The following is a 19,202-nucleotide window of genomic DNA, read 5'->3' on the forward strand; positions in this document are numbered from 1 at the left end:
TCATAACGTATAACCTTGTAATCTGTGACAAGAACTACATAAAATGGGGGGATGAAGGGGTACAGGAACATAGTGAGTGTATACTACTGAAGTTAAGTTGGTATCAAAGCAAACGAGACTGTTATCAATTTAGGGTATTATATTTAAGCCACATGGTAACTACAAAGAAAATATCGGAGACTATGCAAGCTTGGAGGGACAGAAATGAGAGTACAGGTTGGCAGGGGTGGGGAGCAGGGAGGATGGGGAGTAAATCCAAAATGGGTGTAGAGTTTCTGTTTGAGGAGATGGGAAAGTTTTAGTAATGGAAGATGGTGAGGGTATCACAATATGCTGAATGTGATTAATCCCATTGAATGGTATACTTGGGAGGGGTTGAGATGGGAAAGTTTATGTTGTCTCTATTCCCACAATTAAAAACAGAAAGAAAGAAAGAGCAGTTAAAGAGACAATGACAATTAAACAATACATGATCCTGGCTGGGATCTCACAAGGAGAAAAGGCTCAAAGTTACATTATTGGAACATTTGAAAAATTGGCATACAGACCATAAGCTTTATATCAATGTTAAATTTCTTGAACTTGATAACTGCACGTAAGGGGGTTACAGAGGGGAATGTCCCCATTCTTAGGACATGTACATGGCAGTTTGAGATGCAGGATGTATTCAGCTTACACTCAAGTATTCAGAAAATGGAGGGGTGGGGGGAGAGACAGAGAGAAAACAATACAGCAAATGTAGGAAAATGTTAAAATTGGTAGATCTGTGTATCTGGGGAAGTAGGTGTATGTTGGAGTTCTTTGTATGGAGTTTGTATTATTTTGTAAATGTCGTGTACATATTAAAGTATTTCAAAATAAAAAGTTTAAAGACATGCAAAAAAAAAAAAAAAGTTAAATATAGAATTACCATTTGACCCAGCAATCCCACTTCCACATATATATCCAAAGAGAGTGAAAACGGGTTGCAAACTGATACCTGAGCCCCGAGGTTTATAGAGGCATCATTCACAATTGCCAAAGGCTGGAAACCATCAGATGTCTATCAACAAATGAATGGATAAACAAAATGTGGTACATACACACAATGGAATAGTATCCAGATATAAGAAGAAATGAAGTTCTGAGACATGCTGCAACATGGAAGAACCTTGAAAACATTATGGTCAGTGGAATAAGTGAGGCGTATGTTCTGGTTTGCTAGAGATGCTAGAATGCAAAATACCAGAAATGCTTTTACAATGGGGATTTATTAGATCATAAATTTACAGTTCAAAGGCCAAGAAAATGTCCCAATTAAGGCCTCAACAGGATGACACCTTCTCTGAAGAAAGGGATGGCATCTGGGCTTCCTCTGTCACATGGGAAGGCACATGGCTGGAGTCTGCAGGGCCTCTCCCAGGTTTAGCTTCTGGTTTCAGTTGCTTTCTCCAAAATGTCTCTGGGCTTCTGCATTAGCTTCTCTCTCTCAGCTCCTGTGCACCCTTGCTTATTTCCCCCAGGGCATTTCTCTCTAAGCATCTGGAGGTCCTCTCTTACCTTCTCTGGGGCAAACTCTGGGCTTCATCTCTTAGCTTAGCATCTCCAAATGTCCCTTCTGTCCACATCTCCCAGCATCTTGGTCCGTGTTGGCTCTGAGTTCTCTCTCGCTCTCCCTGAGCTCTCTTAAGGACTCCAGTAAACTAATTAAGACACACCTTGAGTGGGTGGGGTCATATCTCCATGGAAATAATCTAATCAAAAGGCCCCACCCACAATAGGTCTGCCCCCACAAGAGTGGATTAAAATAACATAGTCTTTCATGGCGTACATAACAGATTCAAAACAGCACAGCATATAAGGACAAAAATTGTATAATATCACTTATAGGAGATGACTAAGAACAGCAAATTCACAGAAATAGAAAGTAGATTACAGGTTCCTGGAGAAAGGCCAGGGAGAGAGGGGAAGAGAGACTGGTTGCTTGTAAAATAAAAAATAATAATAATAACAAAATAAAACAAAACAAAATACAAAATAAAACAAAATACTTTTGGAACATGGGCTCTAAAAGTAGTAAGATTCTTGTCAAACAGTGTCACCCCTACCAAAGAGAAGGATTAGGTTTCCAACTTTGTCTTTCAGGGAAAAAAAAAAAAAAAGATCATTCTTTGTTCTTTGTGAAAAAAAAAAAAAATGCTCCATGTAATAAAATAATTGCTTGTAAAACTATGAGGGTTCACAGGCATTTTTGCAGAAGACATTTATTCTTTTGGGGGCCATGGCCCCCAAATCAGAGCCCTAGGCTGCCTTACCCTCAGTCTCATCTCCCCACCCTTCAGCCGCCCAACCTTGTACGTTGGTTCCTGGATCAAAGGCTCTAACCAAAGTCTCCTTACATTATTCTGCTGGAAAGTCCTTTAGGGCTCCCTCTTGCCTAACAGAGTGTCCTCAAAGGGTGGGCCACCTCAGAGGGGAGGAACCAGGTGCTTGGAAGGGATGCAGATCCCAGAATAAGAATCTCTGGGGACACAGACGTGGAATGTGCATTTTCAACAGGTGCCCTGGGAGGGGTAAAGGACATTGAGGTTTGGGAGCCAGGAATCCGGATGCTCTGTCAGGGACTGGTCCGCACAGCCCTGCTGGCCCAGCCTGACCCACTGTCCTCACCCACAGTGACCCTCCTGCCACGCCTGCCCTCCCGGGTTCTCCCCGCCACCTGGGCTCCCACCTCCTCAGTGAAGGCTCAGCTCCCCCAAAACCCACCTCATGCACAGCCCAAGTAGAGCCATCGCTCCAGAACCACCACACACCCACCAGTCGGCCCAACAGCCCACCTTGTGAGGTCAGGACGGGGCTCTCCTTCTTCCTCACTGGGCTCCATAAACAGCTGCCGAGAAATGAACCGCTGGATGAGCTCACTGATGCGCAACAATCAGCATAAACAAACTCAGAGCCAAAATCCAGAATATAGGGTAGCAGGGGCTGGGATGGGGATAGGGAATGGGAAGTTAAGGCTTAAAATGTATGGGGTTCCTACTTGGAAGGATGGAAATGTTTTGGTAATGGACGGTGGTGACGGTAGCACGACATTGTGAGCACAATTAACAGCACTGACGTATAGATCGGAATGTGATTAAAGGGGGAAATGTTAGATTGTATATATGGTAATAGAATAAACTTTGTTTAAAAAAATCCATGGAACTGCACTACCCAGTGGACCCTAACTTAAACCATGGTCTACAGTTAATAGTGCAAATATAAAAATGTGCTTTCATCAATTGTAACAAATGTACCACACCAATGGCAGGTGTTAATAATAGGACGGTAGATGGGAATCCTGTTTTTTATGAATGATTGTTCTGTAAGCCTACAACAGCTCTAATAATAATAATAAAACAATGAAATGGATGGAAACTGGAGACCCTTTGGCTGCCTCTGAATTTGAAATGTCCACACCTGGTCTCACGTTCTCCACCATGACCTCCACGGGCCGCCACGGGCCACCGCTGCTCCCCTCACACCTCCACTCCTCGTTACGTGGCCGCTGTGTCCGTGGTGTTGGCTGGGTGCCTGGCATTTAGTAAGACCAAGATAAAGAGTGGATGGGTAAGTTATTCTCTCAGTCACCAGGTCTCATCACCTTGCCTTCCCAGGATCTTGGAGGCCAGCCCCTCCCTCCATCCCCGCTGTCCCTGGCTTGGTTCTCGCTTTCCTTACTGCAGGAGCCTCCCAGCAGCTCTCCCAGCCTGCAGCCCACCTGCCCCAAGCCCCTGCCAGCCTGGGACTATCCTCCCCCCCAGCTGCCCGAGGGCTCTTCTGCAAGGATAGGAGCCTACGTGCCCCCAAACCACCATTTCTCCACCACCTAGAGCAGCATCTCCCAAACAAATACTGGCTTTCAGCCGGGGCATGGGGGAGGCTTTTCGGTGGTAGCTGAGTGAACAGAATACATTTTAATAATTATTATGTGTTTTCATATCTATTAGGGAAAAGTTTTACAAGTAGCACATTAAGCCCTTGGATTTTATGGCTATTATTTCAGAGGACAAGGCAGAAGTTGATGACATCAAAGTGCTCCAGACGCTAAAGCACACCTTTAGTTTCCAGCCTTCAGTGACAGAGCTGTTTGGAAAAGCTGTTTGGGAAAATGTCTGGTGTGGACAATTCAGATCAGTGGTAAGAATTCCCATATACTGAATTTCCACACTCAACTCCTTTCCAGGAACAAGGAAAACACCACCTACTGAAAAGAACCACTCAGATGCAAGGTACATATGTCAATGTTCCTGTGAATTAAAATCAGACCTGTGTTCTCTATTTCTGTGTGGGCCTGGTTGGCTTTTTCTGTGAAACCCATCACAGAACAGTGGTTCAATGTGGAATTTTTAAAGTGTAAAGGAGATGACTGTGATGGAAATGGGACATGACTCAATCAGTAACATGACTTCAGGTATGTGTGAAGATCAAAGAACAAATTGCAGGTGACTTCTGTCAAAGTCTTAAAAGTCACTATCTCGTGAATCTGGTCCTAGGGTCGTGGGATTGAGAACATCTTCTTGACCAAAAGGGGGATGCGAAATGAAATGAAATAAAGTTTCAGTGGTTGAGAGATTTCAAATGGAGTCAAGAGGTCACTCTGGTGGACATTCTTACGCACTGTATAGATAATACGTTTTAGGTTTTAATGTATTGGAATAGCTAGAAGTAAATACCCGAAACTAGCAAACTCCAATCCAGTAGCCTTGACTCTTGAAGACGATTGTATAACAATGTAGCTTACAAGAGGTGACAGTGTGATTGTGAAAACCCTGTGGATCACACTCCCTTTATCCAGTGTATGGATGGATGAGTAGAAAAATGGGGACAAAAACTACATGAAAAATAGGGTGGGGTGAGGAAGATGATTTGGGTGTTCTTTTTTATTTTTATTTTTTATTCTGATTCTCATTCTTTCTGGTGTAAGAAAAATGTTCAAAAATAGATTAGGGTGATGAATGCACAGCTATATGATGGTACTGTGAACAGCTGATTGTACACCATGGATTACTGTATGGTATGTGAATATATCTCAATAAAACTGAATTTAAAAAAAAACTCACCATCTCAAAAAAAAAAAAAATCAAGATAATATGATTTAAAGTATTTGAAGTTTTAACATTCACATCCTTGCAATGAAAGCAAGAATGTGAATGTTATTCCATTGTGTCCTATCATTGGAGACACTCAAAAATTCTCATATAAAGCTCAACTCAGGTCCCTCAAGAATTACCCACAGAATTACCATATGACCCAGAAGTTCCACTTCTAGGTATATAGCAAAGAAAATTGAAAGCAGATACTCAAACAGATATTTGTATGCCAATATTCATAGTGCCATTATTCACAAGAGCCAAAAGATGGAAATAACACAAACACCCATAAGAGATGAACAGTTAAACAATGGAATATTTTGCAGCCATAAAAAGGAATGAAGTTCTGATACAAGCTACAACATGGATGAACCTGGAAAACATTAGAACTGAAAGAAGCCAGACACAGAAAGGTCAAATATTATGTAATTCCACGTACATAAAACATGTAGAATAAGCAAATTCATAGAGTCAGAAAGTAGATTCAAGGTAGCCAGAGGCTGGAGACAGGGGGATGGGAAGATATTTCTTTACAGGGAAAGAGTTTCTGTTCGGGGGGATGAAAATGTCTGAGAATAGAGTGGTGATGGTTACACAACATCATCAAGGTAATTAATGCCACTGATTGTACACTTAAAAATGGTCAAAACAGCAATTTTTTTGTTATATTATTTTACCACAATAAATAAAATTTTTTTAAATGCCTTTCAACTTTCCGAACTTGGAATGAGTGAAATCAGATGCACGGTAGTCCTCGACTCCTGATCCAGCATTTCCTGTGACTATGTGTGCTCAGTTGAACAATCTAAATTTGTCTTTATGAAGCAAGAGGCCCTAGACATGCCAGGAGCAATAAAAGTGAGTAAGATAGAGAGCCCAGGGCAAGCAGGAGTACTTTTACTGACTGAAGGACATGGTCGTGAACTTATCTGAGAGGCTCTTGACTATATAAAAAGGCATTCAAAATTGTGTTGTTGTTGTTGTGTTTTTTAAAAAAGAAAGAAAGAAGAGAAAAACATTCTAGAAACTTCTCCATCTGGCACAAATGACCAGGCTCCTTGAAACAAATGTCACATTTTGGTCCTGAAATACAGTCGATCCTCCTTATTTGTGGATTCCATATTTGCAAATCCACCTACTTTCTGAAATTTATTTGTAACCTGGATCAATACTCGTGGTGGCACTTTCTTGGTTATTTGTGAACATGGGTCTCCCGATACGCCATTCCCAGCTTCAGCAGAAGTGATGCTCAGAGTTGTCCCTGCCTTGGAGAAGGGCTGGGGTCCCTCACCCACACTCCTCAGTGTTAGCCGCTCTGGGGGTCCTCAGCTCTCAGGCACTTCCATTCTCTGAATCGGTGGCAGAGCTGCAGGTGCCAGATGCAAAACCCACTGAAGACAGGATGGGGGGTGGGGGGTGACGCACAAATCTGTAAAAGGGATCCATCCAATTAAGGATGCCCTTTTGACCAAAAGGGGGAAAAGAAAGCCAACAAAATAAGGTTTCAGAGGTTAAGAGATTTCAAATAGTCAAGAGGCTGTCCTGAAGTTTACTCCTATGCAAACCTCACCTAGATATGCCAAATGACCACAGTATGATAAGCCCAAGTCAACAGTAGTCCTGAAAGCCCTAAAGAATACCTGGATGCCTATCTGAGACGCTATTAAAATTTCACTCACTAAGTTTATTCTTCAGAAACTTAAATCCTTCAGAGAGCTGCCATGCCAGCTAAGTCCCAAAACCCAGAGACAATAGCCTCATCAACCAGATGTGTCCCCTCTGCTCATAAAGTCGACACCCCTTTTCAACATGAACAAGTTAGGGTGGTCACTGCCTAGACATCCCTGAAGTTCGGGAAAGTGATTAAACTAGAGGAAGGGGTAGAAAAGACAAGACGGAATTTAACAAAGGATTATGAATGCTGAATCTCTATATAACTTTTCTCTTCATAGTTGCTAGGGTACTGGAATAGCTAGAAGGAAAGAATTGAAATGGTGCAACTGTAACCCATAGCATCCTTTGAAATTTGTTCTACAGCCACTTCTTAAATGATAATTTGAAAGTTATCACTTTTCTGTACATATCTTATATTTCACAATAAAGAACTGAAACTGTAGAACTGTAACCCATAACATTCTTTGAAATTTGCTCTAACTACTTGTTACATTTCACTTGGAAAGTCATCACTTCTATGTATATATGTTATATTCTACAATTTAAAAATATATGATTAAAATAAAAAGGGGGATCCATCCAAAGAGACCCAGATAGAGCATGACATGGCTCCAGGCCACCCAGACCCATCCACATCTCACATTAATTCACTCCGTGTGGAGAAAATATACAGAAGGAGAGTTGGCGTTGGAAACGGCCCCACGGCTCCGTCCTCACCCCTCACCCTCAGCACTTCCCCTGGTGTGGGAGGCTCAGAGCCTCAGCGAGGTCAGAGCCCTTGGCTCAAAGACGTGGGATCCCCATCCCCCCGTGGGTGTTCACTCAGGTAAACGGCTCTCTGTCCATTTGGGGCAGGGCTGAGGAAATTGCTACCATCCACACTTACTGTGGCACCGCAAAGTCCTTCCTTGGGGCACTTGGCTCTCCCCAAGTTCGGCAGGGGCTGGCCCTGACCCAGCTCACATCTGGAAGCTGGGAGAGAGATGGTGACTTTGCATGAGGGCAGCAGCACTAGGCAGTGGCCTTGCATTGGCTGTGAGTCAGGCAACGCCCTCGTGGGAACCATCACTTTGGCCCCCACCGGGGTGGGCCTCCTGGTTGCCATGGCGACCTCATGCCCATTACAATCATCGGGTCCACTGGGCCTGGTTAACTGCGACATCTGGTCACTGCTAACCCGGGGACCTCCCATCCCCGTGAACCCGAGGGGCATCTCCAACGTCAGCCCTGGTCTGTGGAGAACAGACATGACCGAGCTTCTCCAAGACGCCAGCACCCCCTCGCCAGCCCACTCCTCATCTCCCTAGTGAAGGGAGCACCTCGGGTCCCCCCCAAGGAACACGAACAGCAGTGGGGTCTTTGGAATAAAACACATCTATTTTCTCTGGGCCCTTTGATTCTTTCCTCAACGCTTGGCCAAGGCAGTCCCGGCAACTCCAGCTCATTGAACATGGGCCGCCATTGTCCAAGCTTCCTGAGGGCCCTCCCAGCAGCGCATCAGAAGCAGCTCCAGGTGGCACTGCCAGGGCACTGCATCCCGGGTCCCAGGAGTATGCTCCCAAATCAAGGAACCCTCTCTTCTCCAGCCAACATCCCACCCATCCCAGTCCACCACCCTCAAGATCCGGCCCCCAGCATGCTCTCCTGATTACTTCTGGCAGGTATTAGCCTGGTCTTGCAGCTCCTTTGGTCAATAACCCCTTCCCTCCCTTGGCAGGACCAGCTCTTCCCCAGCCAGGCCATGCTGAGACTTGAACTCTGTCACAGGTCTCGTGGTCAGCAGGGGAGGGTCCCAGATCTTAAGGGGGGCAAGTATTGTCTCGAAAGACATCTGCCTCAGTGAGACCTCTTCATTCTCTTCAAGTAGGGGGGAGCAGCCATGTTTAGCAAGGGGAAGAGGGGTGTCCCAGAGGGTTGTGGGGAATCTGGGGGTCAGCGTTCCCAAGCACATCCCACCCAGATATCCCCATCCAAGTTGGAGGGTCTCACTCTTTCCACAGCAGGCCCTGAGTAGGGTTTAGGAGACCTCAGCAGTTCTGCAGCCCTAACAGTCAGATCCTGGCCCTGGTCTTCAGGAGACTTCCCGTGGCTGCCTGGGGGGTGTCTGTCACCCTGTGCCGTGAGTTGGTTACTGTCAACCTGAGCCTGTCATTTTCCCTCATCATGGCACTGAATCTACTCAGCAAAACAATCCACAGTTCTTGTGATCATTTCCCCCATAGATCTCGAGCGCTCGAGGTAAAGGATGAGCCGGGGACCCCTTCCCGCCCCGCAGCCAGTTCGTCAGTTCAGCAGCCGGGGTGCCATCGCCACTCACCACCATCAGGAGCGTCCCTGTGCTGTCTGATGAGTGACGGCATCTTAGAATCCCACCTGTGGGCTCCCCTTCCTAAGAGTGTTTTCAAGGTCATTGTCTGAGGGCAGGTTCCCGAGAAGCAAACCTCAACAGGAGAATTTACGTGGAAGTGATTAATTAAGGAAGTGCTCCCAGGGGAGGCTGAAGCAAAAGAAATGGGACCGGGAAGGAGAGGAAACAGTTAAGATGCAATCCCCAGCGGAGCCCTGCAAGGGGGGGGCTTCACCCTGACCCTGCAGGGAAATGCTGGCATGTAACTGTCACCCCCCAGCATCCCAACCAGCAGCAACAGGGCTGGGCCAGCCCCCTCCCCACACCTGTCTGTCCCCGGCTGAGAGCCCCATGGGGAAGGCGAGTCGCTGAGCAGGGCTCAAAGTGTCCCCAGCACCCAAAATGAGCGGAAGGGGCCTTCAGGCCCCGCAACACCCCCTCTGCAGGGTCATCCAACAATGGCAAACTCACCACCCCCAGCACTCCAGTCTCTACTGAACTGAATCGTGAGGAAGCTTTACGTCTTTACGAAACGTCCAAACTGATCTCGACTGTCAGCTTTATCTCAGCATTAAATCCCCTGAACTTGATAACTGCCCTTAAGGTGGTTACATAAGTGAGTATCCTTGTTCTTGGGAAATGCACATGGAAATATTAAGCGTTCAAGGAGCTTGATGTATACAACCCAACTCTGAAATGTTTAGAAAACAGTTAAACAAGTAGACAGGCAGATGGACACATGGATGGGTAGATAGATGGATAGATGGACTTGATTTGTGAAACGGGGTAAAATGTTAAAAGTTGGTGGATCTGAGTTTCTGGGTGGGGGGCAAGTTGGAGTTCTCTGTCTGGGTTTGGTTTTGTTTTTGCAACTGTCCTGTAAGTTTGAAATTATTTTTAAATAAAGTTAAAAAAAAAAAAAAAACTGGCCTCAAGTGCCTACGCCCTGGTTTTAATCCCCAGGAAGATTTTATTGAATAAGCTCATTCCCCAGCCAAGGGTCCCAGGCATAAGCTGTGCCAGTGCAGCCAGCACGATTTTCCTTAGAAATGAAATCCAGTGGCAAGACCTGAACTCCAGAGGTGAAAACACAAAGACAAGGGATTGACTCATTTTTATTTATTTGTCACTTTCCGTTTCTCGCTTGCCGATGGGTCTGTAAAATGGAACAGGCGGTGGTAGTAAAGGCAAGGCAGGGAGGAAGGAAGAGGTGGGATCTAAGCAGCCACAGGTGGGAGGCCAGGGTGAGGAGGCGGGGCTTGCTTCGGGGCCAGACATGGGGGGACAGCCTCCTTCTCCACCTGCCATCCCCCAAGCCTGGGCAACTGCGGCCAGTCTAACGTCCCCCACCCTAGATGATCCTGAAACTGTCAGGAAGATCATCACTGTTGTTCCCAATTCTTGTCCTCATCTTTCTCCCCTAAGTCTCAAGACCCCCAACCCCAGAGCATCTGAGAAGTCCAGAGCTGGTCAATCCCAGGGAGGCCGCGGCAGGGACTACCCCAGAGCTCCTTCTGGAGGGACCCATCCTTGGAAAGCACTATGCTCGGGCCACGGGCTTTTACTCAACAGCACATTATGGGGCCGCTGTGAGCATGGGAATATGGCAGCAAATAGACCAAGAGTCTGCACCCCTGCATCCCTGCCTCCAGCGGAACCGCTGGCTACCCTGGAGAGAAGGTTTTCCCTTTAGCCCAGAACAGGGCTTCCTGGCACTTCCACTCTGACCCTGTGTTTATGAACACAAACATTTTTTCCATCAGAATTATATCCAGCCTGATGAATTATCATTCCAGAAAGTTATTTTCAAGACAAGTGCCATTCAGGGCAATTTTTTGCCTTGATCAATTTCCTATGTAGTGCACAGAAGTTATCTCCTTTTTTTCCTCCTCCTTGAAATCATTTTCACCAGGATCAAGTCTTTTCCAGGTGAGTTTTACCACCTGCATTTGATTCCCTGGTCAGTGTTCCATCGGTACCAAAGGTCCCCAACAATTCTGCCCCTCTCTGGAGCTTTTTTTTTTTTTTTTTTTTTTTTTTTTTGTGGCTCTCGTTTCTAGCAAGTGCAATTCTCCGAAGGGAAAAGTTTGGCAGATCTCTCATGGGCCATGTGCTTTTCTCTTGTTGATTTGTCCTGGGGGTTATGTAAATGCATGAATCTGCGGTACTTCTCAGTAAATCCAGGAGAAACTTGCAAGGCTTTTCCCAACGATATTCCAGGATTTTGAGACACAGAGAGAGAGAAACCACAAAACGGGGTCAAAACGTCCTGCCCTGCGCAAGGCTTCCTCGGCGGTCGGGAAAAGGGCAGGCCCAGTGGCCTCCGACCCCACCTTCCCAGGCTCTGCCCCTTCCCCAGCCTCACGGTGCCTTGTCCGTGGGCGCCGTGACCACCGCGGCCTGCTCTGGTCTCGGAGGCCCAATGGCGGCCGCGGGCCGCGCGCTGCGGAGCAGGCCCAGGCCCCGCGAGCGGCCGGCGCCGTGCAGCTGGCGCTCGTGGCGGCGGATCTGCACCTTGTGGCGGAAGCGCTCGCCGCAGTCCTCGCAGACGTAGGGCTGCTCGCCCGAGTGCGTGCGCCGGTGGCGCAGCAGGTTGGAGGAGACGCTGAAGCGCTTGCCGCAGTCCCCGCAGGCGTAGGGCCGCTCGCCCGTGTGCGTGCGCTGGTGCTGCACGAGCGCCGAGCTCTCGCTGAAGCGCTTGGCGCAGTAGGAGCAGGCGTAGGGCTTCTCGCCCGTGTGGATGCGCTGGTGCGTCACCAGGTTGGAGTGCTGCGAGAAGCCCTTGCCGCACTCGCCGCAGCGGTGGGGCCGCTCGCCCGTGTGCGTGGCCTGGTGCCGCACCAGGTCGGTGCTGCGGCTGAAGCCCTTGCCGCACTCGCCGCAGATGGTGGGCCGGTCCCGGGCGCGCCGCCGCCGCCGCTGCCGGGCAGGGGTCAGGGCCGCGCTGCCCGCCGGGCCTGGGATGGCCACCACGGCCGATGTGGCCACGGCCGGCAGCACCATGAGCTCCTGCAGCACCACGTAGCCCGGGGGCGCCACCACCACGGTGGCTGGGGCCCCCGGGCCCGGAGCCCCGCCGCCCCCCGCCGCCGGCACGAGCTCCAGCTGCAGCTCCGACGGGACGGGGGTCAGCTCCAGCTGCACCTCCTGCTGCTGCGCGCCCAGCTCCACGGGGGTCAGCTCCAGCTGCACCTCCTGCTGCTCCAGCTGCTGCTGCTCCAGCTGCTGCTGCTGCTCCAGCTGCTGCTCCAGCTGCTGCAGCTGCTCCTGCAGTTTGAGCTGCAGCTGCCGCTGCTCCTGCTGTCGCTCCAGCTCCTGCTGCCGCTCCAGCTCCTGCCGCTGCTGCTCCAGTTCCTGCTCCGACCCCAGGTCCACGGGCATGAGCTCCAGCTCCACTTCCTCCTCTTCCTCCTCCTCCTTTGGCGCCAGTGCATGGGGCTGCAGCTGCTGCTGTTGCAACCGTTCCTGCTGTTGCTGCAACAGTTGCTGCTGTTGCAACTGTTCCTGCTGTTGCAGTAACAGCTGTTGTCGCAGCAGCTGCTGCTGTAACTGTTCCTGTTGTTGCTGTAACAGCTGCTGTTGTTGCAGCTGCTGCTGCTGTAACTGTTCCTGCTGCTGCTGCAACAGCTGCTGCTGCAATTGCTCCTGCTGTTGTAACAGTTCCTGCTGTGGCAACTGCTGCTGTTCTTGCACTTGCTGTGGCTGCATCTGTTCCTGCTGTTGTTGCAGCACTTGCTGCGGTTGCAGCTGCTGCTGCAGCTGTTCCTGCGGTTGTTGTAACTCTCGGTGTTCTTGCACTTGCTGCCCCGGTAGCTGTTCCTGCTGCGGCATCAGCTGCAGTTGTGGCTTCGGTTCCTGATGGTGCCTGGACTGATGTTTTTCCTGCTGCTGCCTGTCTTGCTGCTGCAGCTGCAATTCCGGCTGGTGTCCCAACAGCTGGTTTTGTGGCTGCTGCCGTTGCGGCTGCTCTCCCTGCTCTTGCAGCTCTGGCCGCTGTTCTGACTGCTGCACTTGCAGCTCCTGCTGCCCAGGCTGGGCTTCCCCTGTGACTTCCCTGGGCCCCCCTGGGGCGGAGGCCGATGGCCGTGGTGGGCTGCCGCTGCCCTCCGGAGCCTCCTCTTCCTCCTGGCTCTCGCTCCCTCCGCTGCCACCTGCAGTGGAAATGGCAGGAAGCCAGGAGACAAAGACAAGACAGCTGTCTGGTCCAGACCCCCAGGCTGTCCCCCTCACTCTGCCCCGTGTACAGCCGCTCAAGCTTACACTAACAAGGTCCCAGCAGGGACCCAAAGGCCCGGAATCAACTGACAATGGCAGAAGCTAAAATATCCAGAGGGGTGGGGTGGGCTTAGAAGCATGCCCAAAGGACGCCTGGTCATCTCACTCTGGACCCCGGCTCCCCCAGCCCCCACTCTGGGCCTCCCGCCACACAGGCTCCAGGATCTTACATCTCAGCACTGACACCCACACAGGGGCTTCCCTGAACCCCTCCCCTGCGAAGTCTCTGGTGCTTAATTACCAGCCAGTAGGAATCAGTGAACCAGCCACTCCAAAGGTCGAGCTATCGACCCCGTGCTGAGCTCTGACCTCACACCGAAAATAAATGAAACTCATCTTCTCTGTAAATAATAAAGTACTTTTGCAAAGTTGCCTAGAAGCATTACTATAAGCAATTTCTCAAAGTCACCACAGTAGCAGAGAGGACACTGGTTTGGGGACGGGAAGTCCTCAGTTCGAATCCTACCTCCACCAGTCGGCAGCCGTCCGCCCCCTGCCCGCTCTGAGCCCTGGCGGGCAACCATGTGATGAGACCCACACCTTGAGTTTAACAAGTGGAGCAGGAAGGACCCTGGCAAACTCCCTGGGATCTGGCAGGTGCTTGAAAATCCCTCTCCCTGAAGGTTACAAATTCGTTTGCAAACTAACCAGAAGTCTGGAAATACCAAGTATTCAGCTAGCTCCATTAGAAACAGCCTAAGGATTGGAAATGTTTAAGATTGTTATTCCAGAATGGCAAGGACTCACAGCCCCAAGTCACATGGAGACTGGCCAATTACCTAACCCCTGGGAACCTCAGTTTCCCCATCTGCAAAGGGAGATAAATCCTTTTCAGGGAGGTCGTGAGAATCAGAGAGGATAAATGTACAGTCCCTTCATCGTTCGAGGCACAGAGTAAGCTCTGGGTAAATAGCCATCACGCCACTGCACGTCCCACTATTGGCACGATGCCCACATTCAGCTTCTCATTTTGATCGTTACCATTGTGTTATCAGAAAATCACAGCTCTTGTCTAAATACGTGAGCCTTGGAGACTCTCTCCATTCCCAAGTCTCATTTGAACCTCTGTTCTTCCTACAGCATCTTATTTTCAATTTTGTAATGGAAAGCAATGGCTTGATTTACAAAAGTGTGCTTTATGGTCACTTTCCCAGGAATATACTATTGTACTAAAGCTACAGGAAATATATGTGCATGTGATTTCCTTTTAGGAAAACATTCCTGGTAACCCTGGCTCAGGCTCACTTATTGGATGTCTTTTTCATATATACTCATGCCACTTGGGGCTGTGCAGGTGGTGGCTGAGGACACTGGGAAAACCTGGGTCCCCAGCAAGTCAAAAGCTGGTAGACCCTCCCTTCTACCCTCTCCCCTGGGGTGTGTCCCCTCATTTCTAGACTAGTGTTGGTTTCTTGAGTACCAGCCACTCCTGACTTCCTGGGACAGGCTTTCAGCTTTTTTTATTTTAAACAAAGGTGTTTTCATAAACATATAAGTGAGTGTAGTCTGATGTGTATACCTTTGTAAGATTTTTGCCAGTTAAATAAATTTATAGATCAAAAGAGTCCTCATTTAGTCCACATGCCCTACCCACCCCCATCCGACCCCTCACCCTGCCCCAACCGCTCACTCAGCACCTTAAAAACACGGGGCAGAAAATCAGCTCTGGGGAGTGCAGCCATCTAGATGGATTGTTTTGTTCAGAGCAGGTTGCAGAGGTGCAAACGGGATTTAGAAGTTTCTGCAGGGTTTGCCTCTGGGCATCAGGAAGTGTTGGGGGAACAAAGGAGGACGGAAGGAGAGGGCCAGGAAAAGTGGGTGAGGTCAGAGAAACTCCCGGAATTAGTCTGGAAGTCCTGTGCAGTGGCAATTGGGAGAGGACGGTAAAGCCCACCTGACCAGTGGGGAAACAGAGGCAGCAGGTCCCAGCCAGCACTCATCTCGGGGGCTGGTTGAAAGTGTCAGCACCCCAGGGAGACCCTCACCGCCAAGACTTCAGCATGAAAGAGCCACTCGGAAAATGCTGAGGCAAACCTGCCAGGGTTACTAAAGGCAGCTGTGCTTTGCAGGCAGGAGCTGGTGGGGCCTGCCCTCAGGCCCTAAAACCCCCCGATCAGAGCCTGCAGACAGGAGGCTCCCACCCCCCTAAGGCCCCCTCTCTGCCGCGGAGGCCCCTCCCAGCCCCTCACCTGAGAGGGTGTCAGGCCCCGGGCCCCCATCCTGCAGGCACCGCAGCTCCAGCACGAAGGTCTCTGTTGCTGGCCCTAGCTCCATCCTGGCGGTCAGATCCCGGGGAGACGGCTGTGCTGGAGGCAAGGAAGGGAGCTGATCAGATGGCGCGGCAGTGCTCCGAGCCCACAGCCTGGGGGCACCGCCACCGGAGAGCCCTCCATCCCGGCCTCATGTCCGGCCCAGGGTGGGCAGCTCCACCTCACTGCAAGGGCAGGACAGTGCAGTGCCCGGCCATCCGGCAGTGAGGACAGCACCGAGGCCCAGGGCTGGGGTAGGTGGCAGCAGCGCCTGCACCACATGACCCCTGCATGGAAGCAGTACTCCCTTTCCTGACGATCCTGCAAGGTTCACCATTCAGCCCGGTGCTAGAGGGAGGGTGCTGGGGCAGCCCGAGCCACTGCACCCCTGGAAGCGGCCTGGTGGGAGCCAGCCCCTGGGAAAGGAGAGCTGCGGGAGTCACAGGAGGACTGACTGGGGCAAGCTTGCAGACAGAAGGGCACGCAGCATGGGTCCATCCCACAGCCCACCCCCCACCCCACCCCCGCCCCCCTGCCCAGACACCCTTCAAAACACCTGCTGGTTTCTGGCCTCCCAGGCCACCTGTGTCAGGTGCCACCTCACTACATGGGGATGCAGGTTTCCGCAGAACTACAATCCCTGGAACCAGCCGGGTGCCGGCCTGTCCCTGTGCTCCGGTTTCCCTGAGGTCTGAGGGGATCCCGGGCCTCTCTCCTTTACGCACTGCCCTGGGGACCCGCATCCACCCCGCAGAGGTGTCCCCACGCCCGGTGCCCTCTCCCCAAACGGGCCACCTCTAGCTCCCTCTATCCCTCCAGAGCCCAGCAGCGAGCCTGGGCCCGCCCACCTCCACCTGCCCGCGGGGCCTCACCTGGTACAGCATCTCCCGCCCCGCACAGCCGCCTCTGCGCGGGGGACGGCGCGCCCCGCAGGGGCTGGAAGGCGGAGGCCGGGGCGCTCAGCCCGCTCCCTCCCGCCGCGCCTCCATCCAGAAGGAACCCGGGAGGCCCCGGCCGGCCTCGGGGGCCTTTCTGGAGGCCGGGCGGGGGCGGGGGCTGCCGCCGTCAGGGCTGCCGAGGTCGCCCCGGGAGCGCAGAGGGGCGCGCGCGGAGTTCCAGGACGGGGGGCGCGTCCCAGGGAAGTTGCTGGAGACGCTCGCGGCTGGGCCGGGGAGGGGGGCGCGGGGCTCGGAGCTGCCCAGGCGCGCCGGCGACACCGGTCCCGGGCTCAGCCCAGGTCCGGCCGGCGGCCACAGGTGCCCGGCTGCTGCGCCCAGGGCCGCCGGGGGCCTGGGCCGGGCCGCGCTCACCGGGCCGGGGGGCGGGCGCCCCGGCGGGGCCCGGAGTCCCCCGATCGCTCGCCCGCCCGCGCGTCCGTGTCTGCGGGCGTCCGTCCGGGCAGCGGGCCGGCCGGGGGCGGGGGCGGCGGGGGCCGGCACAGGAAGTCCCCCGGCAGCCGCATCCTGTCCCCCGCCCCCGCCGCCGCCCCGCGCCCCGCGCCCCCCGCCGCCGCCGCCGCCGCCGCTCTAGGCCGCCGCCAGCTCGGTGCGCTTAACCCGTGGCGGCCCAGGGCTGCGCGCGGGGCCGCATCCCCCTGTGCGCAGGGGGCACGGCTGCCCCCGGCCTCCCCAATCGGGTCCGGGCCACCCCCGGGAGGGCAGGCCGAGCCTCAGGGCGCTCCTGGCCCTGGGTGCAGTGGTGGGTAATTAACACTCAATCAAGTGACAGCTAATGATGTCGCCCCATCCTGGGGCCAGCAGGCCCTGGGGAGGCCTCCGCGCTGCACACCTTGAACCCCGCACTCCAGTATCCTCCGGAGGTTGGGGGGTGGTTGGATCTGACCAGTGGGGCAGTCGGGGCCACCCTGGCCCACCTGGCAGAGCTCATCTGGGCCCTCGGTGGCATTTCTGCTCCTTCCTTCCATACACAGGGTGCCACCTCGGAGGCGGGCACCCTCTCTCCAGCCTCCTTGGCTTCTTTCTCTGGGTGGGGGCCTCCCCCTCCTCAGGGAGTCCTGCCTGGCGTCCCTTTCTCCCATCACTTTGCTTTACTGTCCTGGCACATACCTCTCTAATCTGGCCAAGGGTAGAGTCTGGGGATGTCCCACGGATGGGGGACAGAGCTCTCCTATGGTCCCAGCCCACTCCCTTCCTTACTGCCTCTCTACCTGGTCCCACCAGGGCCCCTCGTCCCAGTTTCAGATTCTTCCTTTCCCCCACAAGCGCCAGAGTTTGGAGCATCCCCTTCAGGCCCTTGCCAGAAAAAGCCTGCGCACTGTCCGGTGGCTTCACCCCCCGACTTTCGGAGCTCCAGAGGGCAGAGGCCATGTCTGACTCATCAGGGAACTAAGTGCAGAAAAAGAACTTGGGTTCGCAGGGACCTCTTCCAACCAGGTAACTTTGGGCAAATCTATTACCTGTGAAATGCAGATAGCACCCTACTGGCCAGGAGGATGGGTGAGGCATTACCCTGCTGGCCAGAACTGTGAGTGAGCCTTTCCCCTGAGCTGGGAGGGCCTGGGAGCAGAGCTGCCCCTCTCCCAGCAGAGCCTGAGCCCTTCCTCTAGCTGACCCCACTGCCTCCCCCTTCCTCTTGGGAGACCTCAAGTCCCAAGGACCCCACACTCCTTGAATCATTAAACTCTTCCCCTGCTGGCTTCTTTCCAACAGCATTTAACATCCTCAGGGCTCTCCCATCTTATAAACACGGCCACCTGACTTCTCTCTCCTGCCCTTGGTGGCCAAACTTCTGGAAAAGATTCTCTGCAGTAGTTTCATCATATCCTCATCTCCCTCTTCCTCCTTTTGTGACTGGCTTCTTTCACTAGCATAATGTTTTCAAGGTCCACCCACATGGTGGCATGTATCTGAACTTCTTTTCTTTGCTGGATAATATTCCATGGCCCAGACAGACCCCTTTTGTTTATCCATCATCTGTGGATGGACGCTGAGATGGTTTCCACCTTCTGCTCCTGTGAATCATGCTGCGATGAACATGGGTGTACAAGTATCTGTTTGAGTCCCTGCTTTCAGTTCCTTTGGGTCTATACCTGGGAATGGGATGGCCGGGTCATATGGTAGTTCTATGTGTAACTTTTTGAGGAACTGCCAAACTGTTTTCCACGGTAGACACTTCTAGTTTGCTAATGCTGCTGGAATGCAAAACACCAGAAATGGATTGGCTTTTATAAGAGGGGGTTTATTTGGTTACACAGTTACAGTCTTAAGGCCATAAAGTGTCCAAGGTAACACATCAGCAATTGGGTACCTTCACTGCAGGATGGCCAATGGTGTCCAGAAAACCTCTGTTAGCTGGGAAGGCACATGGCTGGTGTCTGCTCCAAAATTCTGGTTTCAAAATGGCTTTCTCCCAGGGCGTTCATCTCTAGGCTGCAGTTCCTCAAAAATGTCACTCTTAGTTGCCATTGGGATATTTGTTCTCTCTCAGCTTCTCCGGAGCAAGAGTCTGCTTTCAAAGGTCATCTCCAAAATGTCTCTGTAAGCTGAAGCTCCTCTCTCAGTTCCGGTGCATTCTTCAAAGTGTCCC

General features: G+C 51.9%; 1 protein-coding gene across 7 annotated transcripts; it reads right to left on the reverse strand.

The window, feature by feature from the left end:
• Window positions 1-1,483: 1,483 nt before the first annotated feature.
• On the reverse strand, window positions 1,484-17,358 carry ZNF853 (zinc finger protein 853). Of its 7 annotated transcripts, none has more exons than XR_005213630.1 (4): window positions 16,529-16,548; window positions 15,597-15,713; window positions 3,439-3,552; window positions 1,484-2,869 (listed from the first exon to the last, which is right to left on the reverse strand). XR_005213630.1 is itself a non-coding variant. In XM_037814839.1 (3 exons), the coding sequence occupies exons 1-3, from the start codon at window positions 16,538-16,540 to the stop codon at window positions 11,494-11,496; spliced, it is 1,914 nt and encodes a 637-aa protein (XP_037670767.1). In that variant the 5' UTR covers window positions 16,541-17,358; the 3' UTR covers window positions 11,145-11,493. The 7 variants fall into 7 exon arrangements, 5 of the variants coding, with proteins under 5 accessions (XP_037670767.1, XP_037670768.1, XP_037670766.1 ...); XR_005213631.1 differs by lacking the exon at window positions 16,529-16,548 and adding an exon at window positions 15,838-15,847; XM_037814839.1 differs by lacking the exons at window positions 1,484-2,869; window positions 3,439-3,552 and adding an exon at window positions 11,145-13,283 and having other exon boundaries at window positions 15,597-15,708; window positions 16,529-17,358.
• Between the last annotated feature and the right edge of the window lie 1,844 nt (window positions 17,359-19,202).

This window comes from Choloepus didactylus, chromosome 21, assembly GCF_015220235.1.
Source record: "Choloepus didactylus isolate mChoDid1 chromosome 21, mChoDid1.pri, whole genome shotgun sequence".
Lineage (NCBI taxonomy): Eukaryota > Metazoa > Chordata > Mammalia > Pilosa > Megalonychidae > Choloepus > Choloepus didactylus.

Bases quoted from the DNA above. Each gene is read 5' to 3' on its own strand.
- ZNF853 (XM_037814837.1), bottom strand. From the start codon at position 15,993: ATGGTGAACCTTGCAGGATCGTCAGGAAAGGGAGTACTGCTTCCATGC. The intron at 15,709-15,837 runs GTGGAGCTGCCC...CCTCCAGCACAG, and splicing joins TGTCCTGCCCTTGCAGTGAG to CCGTCTCCCCGGGATCTGAC. The intron at 13,284-15,596 runs GTGAGGGGCTGG...TTTCCACTGCAG, and splicing joins GGGGCCTGACACCCTCTCAG to GTGGCAGCGGAGGGAGCGAG.